Source organism: Centruroides vittatus, unplaced genomic scaffold, assembly GCF_030686945.1.
Source record: "Centruroides vittatus isolate TY-2023 unplaced genomic scaffold, ASM3068694v2 contig_2969, whole genome shotgun sequence".
NCBI classification, from domain to species: domain Eukaryota; kingdom Metazoa; phylum Arthropoda; class Arachnida; order Scorpiones; family Buthidae; genus Centruroides; species Centruroides vittatus.
This window is the reverse complement of record NW_027121890.1, coordinates 11,812-28,639: the sequence shown is the minus strand read 5'-3', so window position 1 is coordinate 28,639 and position 16,828 is coordinate 11,812. Positions and strand designations below refer to the sequence as shown.

The 16,828-nt window shown below is 31.7% G+C and overlaps 2 protein-coding genes across 2 annotated transcripts; both read left to right on the top strand.

The window, feature by feature from the left end:
* The first annotated feature begins 989 nt into the window (after positions 1–989).
* Positions 990–11,498, top strand: LOC136972547 (patched domain-containing protein 3-like). Its single transcript, XM_067267132.1, has 4 exons — positions 990–1,149; positions 3,069–3,386; positions 6,909–7,531; positions 11,412–11,498. The coding sequence occupies exons 1-4, from the start codon at positions 990–992 to the stop codon at positions 11,496–11,498; spliced, it is 1,188 nt and encodes a 395-aa protein (XP_067123233.1).
* Positions 11,499–12,729: 1,231 nt separating this feature from the next.
* Positions 12,730–13,308, top strand: LOC136972546 (uncharacterized). Its single transcript, XM_067267131.1, has one exon. It carries the CDS (start codon positions 12,730–12,732, stop codon positions 13,306–13,308), a length of 579 nt encoding a protein of 192 aa, XP_067123232.1.
* The last annotated feature ends 3,520 nt before the right edge of the window (positions 13,309–16,828 follow it).

The following is a 16,828-nucleotide window of genomic DNA, read 5'->3' as shown; positions in this document are numbered from 1 at the left end:
ATTGTTACAATTGTTTAACAAATGTTTAGAAATTCAATATTTATATGACGTTTATCAAAGTTTAATTATTTTCTTTTTTAGAAATTTATCGTACGAATTAAGAACAACAATATAGATCATTTGCTATAAAGTATACTACAAAGAACGGAATAATGAAGATAACTTTCATAAGCGACTCATTATCCTTCGTATTTGGAAAACTGGGTAGAATTATAGCACGACATCCAATATACATTATCATAGCATCAGTGCTTCTATCAGTTCTACTTTCCATGGGATTACTCAAACTTAAAACATCAGAACTTGTACATTATCTAGTAAAGTCTGACAGAGGAAAGATCTACAAAGATAAACAATTCGTTGAAAAAACATTTTCGATAAACACGTCTGATTTCTATGATTTCGCCAGAATGACCGATGTACCACAAGTGGCAATAGCTTACATTAAAAGTAAATACGGAAACAATTTAATTCGAGAAGACAATTTACTTGAAATCAAACTCTTGGATGAAATTATTAAGAATATAACGATTGTTGTAGATGGAAAAAAAATAAATTATAGTGTAATATGTGGAATTGTGAACGAGAAGTGCACGGAAAATCCTATTATAAATATAATGTCAGAAATGGATGATCTACTTTCTGGAAGAAAGAAGTTGAAATTTCCTATACAAATCGATCCGCTTACTTACAGATACGATATGTGGATACTTAACCTTGGAGGAGTAAAATATGACGAAGAAGGATATGTTAAAGAAGTAGAATGCATGAGACTTTTTTATGCTGTGGACGAATCTGATTTTCATAAAACACATTGGATTCGAGAATGGCGTAAAGCGTTTTTGTCGAATGTCAACAAAATGAACTTTCATTCTATTGAAGTATACCCGTGTCCAATGTTAGCTACTTAATTAGATGTCGAAGTTCTTGCTAAGCAGATTGCACCTTTCATAAGTGTGGCTTTCATTGTGGCAACATTCTTTTGCGTAATGACGTACCTGACGAATAGTTGGGTAAGAAGTAAACCATGGATGCGTATTGCTGCAGTTGTTTCTGCTGGATTATCAGTGATATCTTCTTTCGGATTAATGAGTGCATGCGGAGTAGAAAATATTAAGTATAATATTCTTTTACCGTTTCTAATTTTTGGTAAGTATAAACTTGGAAGTTAAGTTTAGTTACAGTGACTAGACTTGCGTAGTTGCAAATGGAAGTCGTTACACCTATTTGGCGCACAAACATACCAGGGACACTTTTATCAAAACAGTGATGTGCATGAGAGTGCATTCATCGCTGCCACATAATGGTGTACTAGGAATAATGTTACCGCATACGTCTATCAATTAAAAAATTTATATATAATAATTAATAACGTTTTTTCATCTTTATTGTTATATATAATGACTTATTTACGTTTAAAAATTTAGACTTCAAAAATTATTATTATAAAAAATTAGAAATGCCGACTGAATAGTAATTATTTCATTTAGATTATCCTCTCCTAGCAAAATGTCTTTATCTTCTATTAAATTATATGTAGGCATACAGTATAAAATACACTTTTATTTTTACAAGTTTTTTTTTCTCTTCGTATTACGTTTCCTACTCCTAAGTAAAAATATATACTTTTCATATCAAAACTTTCTTGTATCTTAACCATTTCCTTTATTTCCACAAAAGAACATAAGCAATTCTGTTAAATAAATTATAATGACTGCTTTTTCGAAAGTTGTAAATAACACAAATATTGGCATTTTAAAGGTACATTTTGAAGGTATAAAAATTAGAAGTATTTTTATAACAAATATTATCGAAAGGTGAAGGCAAATAAGATTTTATTTTCTAAAATCGAAATAAAATTACAACTTATATATTAATGAATATCCTATTAAACAAAATTTAATTCGATAGTGCTAAAAAAACAAATTAAATTAAAATGATAATAAGAATATTATCGATGAAAACCCAGGCCAGATATTGTAACAATGTGAAAATAGGTAATTTAGATTTTTCATGGTAAATTTCTCAACTTCGCGACTCGTTCAACGGTTATAGCAATATAAGTTTTAACGTAAATTTTATATTAACAATGAAGTCTGCTGTTTAAGTATTTTTGTTAAGTATGCTTACAGTTATTCACTGACTTTTTGTTGTGTAGTGAAAAAATTCTGCACATCCAATCTGAATCACCAAAAACGAGACCTTCAGACTTCGGGAAAAAATATAATAGCGGGGATAAAATTTCATGAGTGATAGTTCCACCAAATAAAACTGTCTAGTCACCATAAGGTGTTCATGAACATGTAGAGATGTCAAACAGTCCGATTAAAAGGGAACAAATTAATTAATTAATTTTTAAAATAATCATTCCAACTTTAAATATATATTTTAAGTGATATTTACAGTTCGAGAAAAATTTATAAAGTCGTCTTTTATAATACAAATGATCTTGGCCAGAAGGCTGAGCGTTTAAGGTGGCAGACTACCGCTCTAGGAGACCCGGATTCGAATACGGACAGGTCGATAATAATTCCCATATATTTTTCGAGAGTGGTACGTTCGGATATGTCGGACCCGTCCTTCTCCACCTGGTCTCCCCTTAGTGGGCCTGGCCGAACCAATAATTGTCGTACACAAAAGAGGCCCTCTTAGTGCTCGCAGCGTAGAAAGAGCTAAGAAAGAAAGGTACAAATTATCCACACTATGTAAAATAAGAGGTCTTACCATTTATATTGATTCATCTAGTATTAAAATCATTTTCTTTTTATATTCATTGCATTGAAAAATTTGTATCAACTAATAAATTTTTCCTCGAGTTTTTACTTTTTTAAATTAATAAACAGTTTTACGACAAATTTCGGAAAATCTTTGCGATTGCTGAAGCGCTATAATGATTATTTTACTGAACGTTCCGTAAACTGAAAAATACTCGTAAAACTAAATTGAAGCTCAGGTTAATTATTTTTACTTCATTTACATTGTTTTCGCTAATCTCAAACACTTTTTGAATAAACTTTTTATATGAAATGTAATATATTTATTTATTTAAACATTTCGCATTTTCGCAGCTACAGAGATAGACGACGCCTTTGTGATAGTAGCGAATTGGAGAATTACAAATGTTCAAGATAGCGTACAAGCACGAATGGAGAAAACGTATTCCAAATCTGCAGTTTCTATAACCATAACTACTTTAACAAATATATTATCTTTTTGCATAGCGATGACAGCAGAATTTCCTGGTGTGAGGATATTCTCTTATTATGCTACTACTTGCGTGTGCTTCACTTATCTGTACCAGATTATGTTTTTCGGATCTTGTCTAGCTCTTAGTGGATACAGAGAAGAGAAATTATTAAATGCATTTACATTTAAAGTTGTGAAAGGTAATGTCATTTTTTTACATTGATCAGATTAAAAGTAATTTACATATAGAAGTTTCCGATTTCAGTCGTTATAATTTTCACGAACTGAAACATTTCTCCAAAATAAATGTTTCAATAAACATATTTAATACGTTTTGTTTGTGTTCAATTTATATAAATGAAAATATAAATAAAAATAATAAAATAAGAATTTGTTTTTAGTGAACGAAACTAGATAGTGTATCATGTTTCGTTTAATTTTCTTCTAGAATTTATTATAAAATGGAAAAAACTTTCACTTTTATATATGGAAGAACATTAAACGAACGTCTTTCATTTGTTATTTTTCAAATTTATTACACCGATTGATTACACACAAGATTAAGTTATCATTTTTCCTTCTTCGTTATGTTTCCTATGTGCATTAATTATGTAATTATTTATCAAGACAATGTTCATTTTTTATATATTAAAATATATATTTATAAATTATATATCAATTGTTTAGTTTCATATTTTTACGATGAAAAAGACTTGGATTCAATTTACGAACCTTTAAGTAGCTATTTTTCTGCACTTTCATCAAACATAAAAATTCCCTAAGGATTTTTTTCAAATGCACAGAAATTTAATAATTCGTGTGATGTCGAATGAAAACGAATACTTACGTAGGTATTGTCAAACATGTTTTTGTGCGGGGGTAGGGACCGCATAAAAGAAAATGCATAAAAAAAATCGCGCGAAATTTCACGAGTGGCTATAAAAAATAGTTTCGCAACACAATTTAAAAAATATTTTTTTATGCGGTGAATAGGGACCGCATAAAAAAAGTCTCACGTAGAAAATAACTCGAAACCGTACGAAATAACTAGGAATTGCTTTTTTAACTCCTTGGGCCTTTTTCTGCAAACACCTAATGGGGAAAAAAATCCTCTAAGAATTTTAATTTTTATATTAATTAATTAATTTCACTTAAATACGAATCTAACATTAAAAAGTTAAAAATAATCGTTAAATAATGATTTTATTTGATAAATATAGCTGCAGGAAGTGTTATTTCATTTAACAAGGCGTAAAATTTCACACCTGCAGTCTAAAGCTGGAGAGGAGCTAACTTACCGCATCTGTTCAAATATAACATAATATTTATGGTTTTTATGCTATTAAAATAAGAGGGAACCGAAATAACGTATGAGAAAAAAATTTTACTGAATAAAAAATGAAAAAAACCTGCTGATGTCATAGAAAACAACCAATACAGTTTTTAAAAATTTTACAGGAGTCAATTATGTTCCAATTTGATTGAAATTTTCATATACCGCACAAAAAAAATCGCACAAAACAAATCGCACAGAAAAAGACCGCACAAAAACAGGTTTCACTGTATATTATTTTCCCAGCTTTGTTTATATGTAACAGTGGGATAGTATGGCGATCTGTCAAAAAATGACCCATCAAGGTTTTAAATTTCTGGACTCGGGTGATCTTGAAACGTCGAGAAATGCAAAAACATTTGTGGGTTTTTTTCTGTTTGTATGGATGTTAATGTATGTGTAGAGCATATATTAAGTTTATTCTCTTCGAATATTGATAACTCTCGTTCTTATGTCTGAAATTTCTACAATTTTGTATAGAGGTTTGGATATTAGGAGGTCTGAAGCTTTAAATCTTGATGGTTAAAGATCGATTTACAACAGACTGCACCAATTATGAAATAAAGTTTACCAAATATCACTAATGGTTATACCTTCGTTTAAATTCAATTTACTTTTTATTCTGTTATGTTAATAATTTCCCAGTATTTATATAATTTCCTTTTAGTAATTTTTTTCGAAAATTTTAACTATAATTAGTGAGATTTCGCAACCTTCATCTAGACGAAGTATAACTACTGCTGAATTGGTATAGTTATGTTATCGGCAAAACCTAATTTTAAGCCAAACTAGTTCGACCTAGGCAAAACTAGTTTCCGTCAGCGTGTCAGGCCAAAGTAATTTAGAATTATTATTCAAGTATATTAATGGTTATATATATTAATAGTTAAAATAAAATTAAAAAGCAATCAATTAGATGAACAATATTTATTCAAACATAGTCTACTTAATTATAAAAAAAAATGGGGTTCGTGTTACCGTAGATACCGAAGGTGGTGGCTGGTCTCCAATTTCAGCAATCAGAAGACAGAAAACAGTGGGGACACACATTCTAACCTAACCTAACCTATTCTAATAATTTGGTTGCTAATAATTATGGTAATTTATTAGAATAGGTTAGGTTAGGTTAGAACGTGTGTCCCCACTGTTCCCTGTCTTTTCATCGCTGGAATCGAAACGAGCGACCATAGGGTCACATTAACGAAAAACGGTATTGATTACAAGTGACACAACACTTGTGCCAAACTATAAAATAAAAATAAGCTAATCAGTACTTATCAATTTGTATTTTTTCATTAAGCCATGCACTTTTAAAGGTAATTAATTTCGATAATATTTTCAAAAATTTAAACGAAATAATAAATACAACTTTTAAAATCAAACTAAAATTAAAAATAAACTTATTTGTGTTTTATGATGAATTTAAATTAACCATTAATATATTTAACCATTAATATACTTGAATAATAATTCTAAACTAGTTTGGCCTGACACGCTTACGCCAAACTAGTTTGGCGTAAAATCGAGTTTTGCCGGTAACAGTTGTATTTAATTAAGCGTATATGTTCTCTTGTTCTAATTTTCAGTATTGATATTTAAGTTGGCAACTGCAGAATATTCAATACATAACATTAGTTTGTTGCATCATATCAATTTTTGTATGAATGATTTCTTTACTTTTTAGCAAGTTTCAACATTATTATACTAGAGCAAAGGTAATATTTATGGTTTGAATGAAATTAACGATGACGATAACAACCTAAGTCAATATTTGTTTTAATTAAAAATCTCATATAAATATAAATTTTTAATGCAGATGAATCAGTCTTAGATAATTTCTTTTGTTTGATGAAAGTGAAGAACTATTCATAAAAAAACATTACAAAAAATTTAAAACAAAGATGTCGTGTCGTGAAAAAATGTAAGTAGAGAATTAATATATACTGTAAAAGTTAAAATTTTTTTAATACACATTAATATACATAAAAAGTTGAACATAGAAATCACACTGAAGAATAGAACAAAATTCGCTAAACCTCTGAATAAAATAACTATGAAACGAAAATAAAACAAAAATGCAATTTTGATTGGTTTAATGTTCATTCTTGTTGAAATAAGTTCAAAACAAACAATATGGTACCGAAAATGAAAAAGTATTGTCAAACTTTCAAAAAAGTTTAGTTTCTTCAAAGCATTATATATTTCATTTGTTAATAGATATAAACGATATTCTGTAGTAATAATGTTACGTACTAAACTAAACTAGATATTTCTGTTTATACGTATCAAAATCTTTTACTTTAATTAAATATGCTACATATAAAAACTCCTTTGTACACTATAATTATGTGTTGTACGATTCTACTTATTTGACATTTGTTATTTTCAGAAAAGTTCAATGAAGAGAACTCAAGTGAGAAAAATGAATTAGCTGTTATGAACTTCTTCAGAGAATATTTCGCTGAATTTCTTTCTTATCCCTTCACCAAAGTATTGGTTATAATTTTGTATATAATTAACCTTACAATAGGTATTTGGGGAGTAACATTTCTACATGAAGGATTAAATGTTTTTACGTTTTATCCAAAAGATTCTAAAATTACAGAAGGATATCGAATGTTTTATGACTATTTTACTGAATTTGCATTTCCTATTCAAATTGTCATCAACAAAACATTAGATTATTCTCAAAAAGAAGTTCAGAAATCCATTGAAAATTTAATGATAAAACTAGAATCTCACCCAAACTTCGCCGGTTCGGAATTCGAATTTTCTTGGTTGAAATATTACAAAGAATTTCAAAATCATCCAGTATCTAAATTCGCCTTGAGAGGTTATAATATTACACGAAAACAAGATTTCATTGACGGTCTACGCAATGTGTTCTTGAAAATCAAAGCAGTCAGACAATTTTCAAATGATATAGTTTTTAACAACAATTACACAGACATTACATGCAGTCGATTTTTCTTATTAACAAAGAATCTTACTCAGGGACAGACTGAGCGTACAGTAATTACAGATGTATGGAAAATTTCAGAACAATCAGATTTACCAATTATTACTTATTCCTATTTTTTTCCATCGGTAGAACAAAGTATTATCACCAAACAAATTACTCTTCGGATATTTTGGTTAACAGCCGTTCTACTATTTATTGTTTTTATTTCGTTCGTTCCAAACGTTATTTGTGCAGTAATTGTTGCAATAGCTGTTGTTTCAATAATTGTCGAAACCGTTGGATACATGTCGTTGTGGGCTGTTAATCTTGACGTTTTTTCAATGATGATCATAATACTTTGTAACGGATTTTGCGTTAATTATCCGACTCACATTTCATATGCTTTTCTGACTTCGTCACATTCCGATTCGAAAGAAAAGCTTAAGGAATCGCTTTATCACGTTGGTTTTCCCATACTGCAAGGTTCAATGTCAACAATTATCGTATCACTAGTATTTCTATATAACAATATGTATGTATACATAACATTCGTAAAAATCATTGTTATTATATCTCTACAAACGTTTTTCCATGCTGTGGCTATTATTCCTGTATTTCTTAGCATACTTATTTGAAAAGAAATTTAAGATTAATTGTTTTGATAATGTTAAAAATAAATATAATTCTGTTCGGAATGTTGAGAATTCAGAGTAAGAGTATGGAAGGGAATTATTTTAAGTAGTGCTAAAGTCGCTATAAAAACCAGTGAGGGATGAATACGTTTTTGTGTTGTTTAAATCCAAGACCTTATTATAATCACCTGTTCAGAAATATCATTAAAATGCCTTTTAGTAAATTGTTCTTTTATGGAGAAGAACGAATTCCAGGAATTATCTTTATGGGTTTTCCTTTTTTTTGCCTTTTTCTCTTTTGTTATTTACCTGTAAGTCTGATGGCACAAAAATTACTACAATATCGTTGAATTTAATCTTCGTAATAGCTATTTCGAATTTTCTATCAATTTGAAAGACTTATTAAAGTGCAGTTTTCATTTGGAAAGTATATTGTGATTTTACTAAACCAATATTTGTATTTGGGAATAAAATGTTACGTTTGAACAGTTAGTTTTATTCAGGATTGTAATTTACGATTGTAAATTAGAATTTAATGTAAGTATACTTTTGAAAAACAAAAATACCTGAGAATACCATCAAATGAAAGACATTTCTATGCTTTTGTCTTTGAGTTCACTTTTTATTTATGAAATAAATTTAGTGAAAATATATGATATCATCGATGCCTGCTTACTACTGTCATGGGTCGGCATGCATAACATTCGGAATGACGCAGTAAGGATTTACTTTAATGTCAAATTTTTGCATGTTTAAATGGTAACAATAAAGTTATTTTGTATGCATAAATGTACAAAGTGAAACTGATAATTTGAGGTCGTTACAAACGTTATTCAAAGTAATTCTTAATACATCTACTGCTCTGATATCTTAACTAATAAGAATGATTTCGAAGAAATGTTTCTAATTCCGTTTACGGTAAATTCAACATTTTACGGTCTGTCATTTTTTCATATTTTCCATTTTGTTCTGCGTGACCTTTCTGATTGTATTAGGAATTTAGTTTTGAGTTTTTGATTTGCTTCCTTCATATCTTCTAATCTGCTCTGTTATCATGTACGTATTCTATTTGAGGGTTTCGGCCAGATTTGAAATTATATTATGTTTTTTTAGTCCAGGTATGGTCAACATACGGCCCGCGGGCCTGATCCGGCGCAATTAATGAATTTATGCGGCACGCGATTAATCTTTCAATATAAGGTACTTAACTTCCAATAATTGGTCGAATGGATTTGCGATACTTATTCATTTTTTTAAAAAAATCCATTGTAGAGATGTATAACTTTTGTATTCATCTGTGTATTAGTGCCTAAAATAAGATAAATTTAAAATATTAATATTTATTATTAAATAATGTATGTTGGACAGTGATTCAAGATATACAAGTAATATTCAATTTAATTTGGTAATTCGTGTACTTTGACAGAAATATAATATTAATATATTTAAACATTTATTTACTTAAATGAATCGTTTTTGTATTTAATATTTTTTAATTTTAATATTTCGTTCGGTCCGTGAAAAAAGTTTTCTTTCCAATTCGGTCCGGAAGCAAAAACTGTTGGTCACGCCTGTTTCAGTCTACATGTACACTACTACAACACAGATATGATCTTCTAACGAGCGTTTGACTTAGAGAAAATCAATGCAAAAATTACATACTCCAGATAGTAAATACCAATAGCAACTTTTAAACGTTACATTCTATAAATTGTAAAAGCACTTTAGATTCCTTTTACGTAAAAAAATAAATGTATATACAGTAGAGAGTCGTAAATCGGCACCCTGGTAATCGGAATGGCCGGTAATCGGCACGATTTTCAGTCGGACTGTGTCGTGCTGAATCGAACGTTTTTGATACTAAATTTACTTCTAAAGTATAATTCTCATGTTTTTATATTCTTCAATATATTTATTTTGTTTGTACAAAATGCAGAAATAATTTTTAACAATACGATAGCCTCGATTATTATTATAAAAATTTTCGTTAGGCTTAAAATCGACGAAAATTCAGCACGAAGCGACACGCAACGGAGAAAAATTCAACACGAAGCGACACGCAACGGAGAAAAATTTGAACATCGGACAGGTTAATATATTTTTTCGTACATAGACCGTAATCGGAACAAATCCCTAATCTGAACAACCCCAGTGTTCAATTGATTCCGATTTTCGGTTCTCTACTGTATTTCATATTATTTTTATGTAAAGTCTGTTTTTTAATCAGAAGCTAGACAGCAGTTCCATATACTGTTACCATCTATACTTATGTAAATTAGTTCAGTTCATCGCTAATATAAATAAACTTTTTTGTTGCTTAAACACTATGTTGTATGATTAATCGATCACATGGCATTTCATCATTTTTATATCAGTTGATGTGAGTATAAGTTACACGTTTCGGGCGTAACATGCCCTTCTTCAGTCAACTAAAACATTATAGAAACTCACACTGTACATAAAAATTAATAAATACCTATAAATAATTCAGATGTTTTACAAGACATACCTCAAAATCACAATTTTTTCAAACAGGCTCCGTTGGATGAGTACTGTACCTGACATGCATATATGACTTACAAATAAATAACGACTAACTCGTTACAAAGCTATACACCCACAAGAGCCGAATTATCGGGCTAGAGTTGGCTATAATAAATAAATAATTAATAAGACAATTTGGCACTAGAGCTTGGCGTTAGGCGCCATCTCTTACTAAACTTAATAATTATAATTAAATTAAATAAATAATTTTAATAATTTGGAACTGGAGGAAAAGAAATCGGCCCGAAGCGGGACTCGAACCCGCAACTTCTGCTATTCGTGCAGACACGTTACCAGTTACGCGACCCGGACCTTCAGTCCGATCGCCTCCTCCAGTATATATAAGCTAACATGACGACCATCGACTGCGCGTAACTGGTAACGTGTCTGCACGAATAGCAGAAGTTGCGGGTTCGAGTTCCGCTTCGGGCCGATTTCTTTTCCTCCAGTTCCAAATTATTAAAATTATTTATTTAATTTAATTATAATTATTAAGTTTAGTAAGAGATGGCGCCTAACGCCAAGCTCTAGTGCCAAATTGTTTTATTAATTATTTATTTATTATAGCCAATTCTAGCCCGATAATTCGGCTCTTGTGGATGTATAGCTATATGACTTACACATTTTCTATTATTGTATATCCATTTGAACAAATGTTTAAAATCGCAAATATAGTACAAATCATTACAATACGTTGATTGACATAATCCGTATATATACGCTATTAACATACCGTACTTTCGCTTATTCATTTTTTCTGTTTGTTTTTTTTAAGCCAATAGAGGACGTGCACGTGACGTCACTCGACTCCCGTCAACAAGCGGGCGCCATGTTGGTTGCCGATCTCGATATCGCCATCTAACTCATATTTTTTAAAGTTTAATTTTAATTTATTATGGTCCATTGCGTAGTATTTGGTTGCGATTCCAACCGCGGAAAGCATAAAGATCGGTGGTTTTTCCGAATTCCGACGGTAATTCACCATCAAGATAAAAAAACCGAAGATCTTTCCCGGCAAAGGCGAACGGAATGGCTTTCCAGAATTAACAGGCAAAACTTTACCGATTCCTCTGTGACGGATAATAAACGTGTTTGCAATAAACATTTCATTTCAGGTAAATGTACATAATTGGTCTTGTTTTTGGTATTATTTTTTATAAATTGAGATTGCGTTACCTTGTAATTCGTATAGGAGAGAGTAGGGAACTGTGAGATGCTTTTCTTAATTCACGCTTTACTCCGGTTGTTTAACGATTATTTTAATCCTGAGAAAAATAATGGATGCCCCGTAGAAAACATTGGTGGGTCAGTCAAATATTATGTACCATCCATCTTTGAGAAAATTTTTCGTGGTCATAAAATCCTGTTTCCTTTAGAATGAATATGGTGACACACACAATTAACTTTTAATTTAAAGGTTACAAATAAAATGTAGAATTTTACTTAATATTTAAACTGAAGTAAAACGTGCAACGAAAAGATAAATTTCTTTCCTTGATATCTCTTTCATACCTGGTACGTGTTCAGACAATGTTTTAAAGCCAAATTACAGAAGAAAAAAATTAGTTAAATGGAACAATAATGTTTATTAAGAAACTAATATGCATTTACATTTTCTCAGACTGTTATGCCATAAAAGAACATATTAGAATGAATTACAAGGGCTAATGATGGAAATACTTTCTGTAAAGTTACTTTCTTATTATAAATTTTGCTGTCTCACTGCTTCCTATTTTTCTCTACTTGTAAACACAAAAGTATATATGTATGTGAGCAAAACTTATTGTGAAACTATTTTTTATTTAAAGGAAAACCAGCAAAGCTGTATGATTTAGAATCTCCAGATTGGGCCCCAACTATAAACATGGGAGAAATTAGCAGGATCAAAGGAAGCAAGAGCAAGACAAGAACGATATGAACGTGCTACGAAAAGAAGAAAAAGTAGACAGTGTGAAAAAGTGCATCAAACTGAAGTTTCTTCCAATGAAGAAGTTTCAGAAAGCATTGTAAATTTAAAATCAGCTTCAGATTTGTGCAATAATGGAAAGAGTACTGTTTACTTGCAAACTGAGAACGAAAAAGGAGTTGCATCAATGTCGCAAACAGAACTTACTTCCATTATGATACATAATTTGGAACAGGAATATGATGCACTTCGGAAAGAACTGGCAACATTAAAAGCAACAGCCACCATAAATGATTATTATTCACTTCAGTCATTTCAAGGAAATGATGAAAAAACAAGATTTTTTACAGGAATGGTAAACTTCAATGTCCTTCTGGCTGTATTTGACTTATGTTCTTCTGCTGTTCAACATTCAGAACAAAGCAAATTAACGCAGTTTCAGGAATTTTTGATGTGTTTGATGAGATTCAGAATGAGTTTATGTCATCAGGATCTTGCCTACAGGTTTCATGTTTCACGATCAACAGTTTCAAGAATCCTGGAAAAATGGACAAATGTTTTGTATGTTCGTTTGTCTGATTTAATTCACTGGCCAGATAGGGACATTTTACAGCAAACAATGCCTAGTGTATTTAAAAACTGCCTTGGAGAAAACATTGCCATAATAATAGATTGTTTTGAAATTTTTATTGATAGACCTTCATCATTAATCTCTAGAGCTCAGACTTGGTCACAATATAAACATCACAACACCATAAATTTTTAATAGGAGTAACACCTCAAGGAACAGTATCATTTATTTCGGAACCATGGGGAGGTAGAGTTAGTGACCAATATTTAACTGAGCATTCTGGCTTTTTAAATTATCTCAATCCGGGTGATATTATTTTAGCCGACAGAGGGTTTAATATAGCTGACAGTGTAGGTTTCTATTGTGCAAAGCTTCTACTTCCAGCATACACAAGAGGAAAGAAACAACTTTCAGCTACAGATGTGATGCAGAGCAGAAAACTTTCACATCTGAGGATACACGTAGAAAGAGTAATTGGCCGCATCCGAAATCAATATAGAATCTTGCAGTCTACACTATCAATTGAACTGCTTACAGTTAGAACCAAAGATTCTGTAACAACAATTGAAAAAATTGTCACAATTTGTTGTGCTCTAATAAACTTATCGAACAGTGTAGTTCCATTTGATTAATAATTTTGTTATAACACAATTTGTTATTTGGGAGTGGAAATCTTTTGCCAACTGACAGTTCCAATAATATGTATAATAAATAAATTTTATTTATTAGTCAAATGAATTACAATATTTATTCAATACTGTAATACATTCTGGGTTTTTATTATTATTTTTTTTTTTTTTGCTTAAAAGTGGCAATTTTTACATCAAACTAAACAATTAGCTGTACAGTAAAGTATTTTATTCTATAAAATTTATACATTTTCTGGATCTTTTCGTGGGAGTAGAGCTGGCTGGGAAGAAAATTTTTTTACAATTAGCTCTGGTAAAATACAGTGCACAAAAAAGGCTTTACTTTGTTGCACGATGCTTGCCCACAACAATTCGTCACGTGTAATGCGTTCAATGTAAATGGACTTTTTTGTCCAAACAACAAAATCACAATAACTAGCATTGCAAATAAACAGCTGAGTTTGAATTTGATAGTAGTACACATGATCTTTCTTTAGCGTGAATTTACTCACTTTATTTAGAAAATTTGGAGGGTTTTCTTCTATATTTTCATCTCTCTTACACCATGGGCACTTAATTTCTATTAAACCTGCTCCACAGCAATTGCAATTTACAATTCCATCTGGTGTTGCACCAATGTAAGGCCAGGACGAATTTAAGTGAAGTCCACAAACTTTCATACTAAAATTTTCATGTTTTTTGTGTTGTAATCTTTTATACTCATGACAAGCAATTTGTTCATGTTCACAACCCCATGCAGTTGCAGCACTCCTAAAGGAGAATTCTTTAGGGTAACAAATTTTTTTAATTAATGAAACTGGTGGAGTCTCTATATCTGCTCTACACACACTTTTCATAACAGAAGCAGTTATTCTTCCTGATCTATGCACAAACCACAGCTTGCTTCTACTCTGTGCTTGTGTGTTTTCTTTAATAAATTCAATTTCTTCATCTGTCAGATGTAAAGTTTCAAACACTGTCCTACAGTGATTTAACAGCTGATCCCAAGGTAAGGCAGCTTTTTTGGCATCAAATAAAGTTGTAAGTGGGTTCTTTCTTACTTGGTTTGTTTATACAGGTATTCCAAGTTTTATCACTCGACAAATAAGGTTTTTGTATATTTTTTTCTTCAAGGCATTGCCGTTTGCTTGCAGTTGCAGCTGTCATAAAGTTTATTTTTCGTAGTGGTTTGTAACCACAATCTTTTACATGTGGCACAATCCAATTATTTGGTCGGTCAGTACATGTCTGGAAGCTCCTTATTTTAATTCCTTCTGCAATGGCAAAAAGAATAGCACCAACATGAGAGCAGGAGGAAGATTGTCCAGCCATGCAATTGCAATGCCCAGTTATCACCTCTCCATTTTTCTTCGCTAAAACCCACACTACTAAAGCTGGCTGCCGTAGATTTTGTGAGTGATTAACCTGTGTACAAAAACAATTGTAAGAAACTGTGCTATTTACTTCTAATAATATATTTAAACAATAATAGGTTATTAAATAATGTTTCTAGCCCACAACATAAATTAAGATTAAACGGTTAATGTTACCCTTGGTGGCAAGATGGCGGCCGGGGGAATTTTTCCCTACATTCTAGACGGCGACGGGGAAAATTTTTTTCCCTGCGTTCGACGTGGCGACCGCGTTTCCTGTAACCTCGGAACGGAGACGCGCGATTTCGCGTTTGTGACGTGAGAGGGAGCTCTTTCGAAATGTTGTGACGTAATGTGTTGGTGCCGAGATCGTCGAATTATGCAAATTTTGTTTGGTGGGAGTGTAGAAGACAGTGGTGTGGTGCATGTTCGTTGTTGGCATAGAATTTTTTTTTTTACAATATCTGTTCTTTCCGAATTGTTAAAGAGGTAATTTATATTTTTTACAAGTACAAACAATACGAAATTGCTTTCTTTTTGCGCGTTTGTTTTGTTAAATTGTTTTTTTTTATTTTTTAGTAACTTCGGTACTAAGGATATTTTTTTCAAGGCGGTTACTAATTTTGTGCTAGTCATGGGCGACGTTGATTTCAGTTCGAAGGAATTATGGGCAAAATGTACTACAAGGAAGTTTTATAAAATGATGGAAGCAGATTATTCTGAATTGGGATTGAACCCGGCAATTGATAATGCATTCAAATTTGCGGTCAAATTAGGTATACAGCAGATAGAGTCGACGTGTTCTGCGTGCGATAAGATATGCAAATTATATTACAGAAGAGAAAGAAATGAATGTCTTCTAAGATGCAGTTCGTGTGGAGTTAAATATTCAGTTTACGAAGGGACTTTTAAAAGCAAGTGCGGTCGTCTTTCCTGGGGATGTATCTTGTCATTCATATGGCACTACCTATGTCTAGAATGTGGAGCTACCATTTCGGCTTTAGCATCCGGGATATCTCGAAAAGCTGGTGTGGATTGGTCGAATCACATACGTCTAGTAATGATGATATCACTAAGTAACATGACGAGCTTCAAAATAGGTGGGCCGAATAAGATCGTAGAGATCGACGAAACTGTCATTTGCAAAAGGAAGTACGAAAAAGGCAGGTTATTGAAATCAACGAAATGGGTTGTGGGCGGCATATGTAGACAGGACGGGAACTGTTTTATTTGTCAGGTAAACGACAGATCTGAACAAACTCTAAACTGGATAGTTTACAAATACGTCAAATCGGGAAGTTTGATAATAACCGACGAGTGGAAGGGGTACAACCACATTGACGACATCGAAGGCGTGGATGTAGTGCATAGAACTGTAAATCACTCGAAAAACTTCGTGAATCCGAAGACAGGGGACCACACTCAAAACATAGAACGCTTATGGGGATACCTAAAAAATAAAAAACACCTGCCAAAGCATTACACAACCGATTTATCGGACTCATACATGTATCTGTTCATGTACAAGAAGTTCATGGACTGGCCTAAAAAAACTGCCGGAGAAAGATTTCAAACTTTCATCGAACATCTTGCTATGATTTATCCAGGGACAGGAAAAACTCCGAAATGGGTTGAACCCGAGACGGTTCCGTCTGCACCCGTTCAAAACGTCGACAAAAAGAAGAAGAATTATTCAAAGAAATCAGAGAAGGA

Excerpts from the sequence above, each read along its gene's own strand:
- LOC136972547 (XM_067267132.1), top strand. The coding sequence starts at position 990 with ATGACGTACCTGACGAATAGTTGGGTAAGAAGTAAACCATGGATGCGT. Across the intron at positions 1,150-3,068 it reads TTTACCGTTTCTAATTTTTG|CTACAGAGATAGACGACGCC; the intron begins GTAAGTATAAAC and ends GCATTTTCGCAG. Across the intron at positions 3,387-6,908 it reads TACATTTAAAGTTGTGAAAG|AAAAGTTCAATGAAGAGAAC; the intron begins GTAATGTCATTT and ends TGTTATTTTCAG.
- LOC136972546 (XM_067267131.1), top strand. The coding sequence starts at position 12,730 with ATGTCGCAAACAGAACTTACTTCCATTATGATACATAATTTGGAACAG.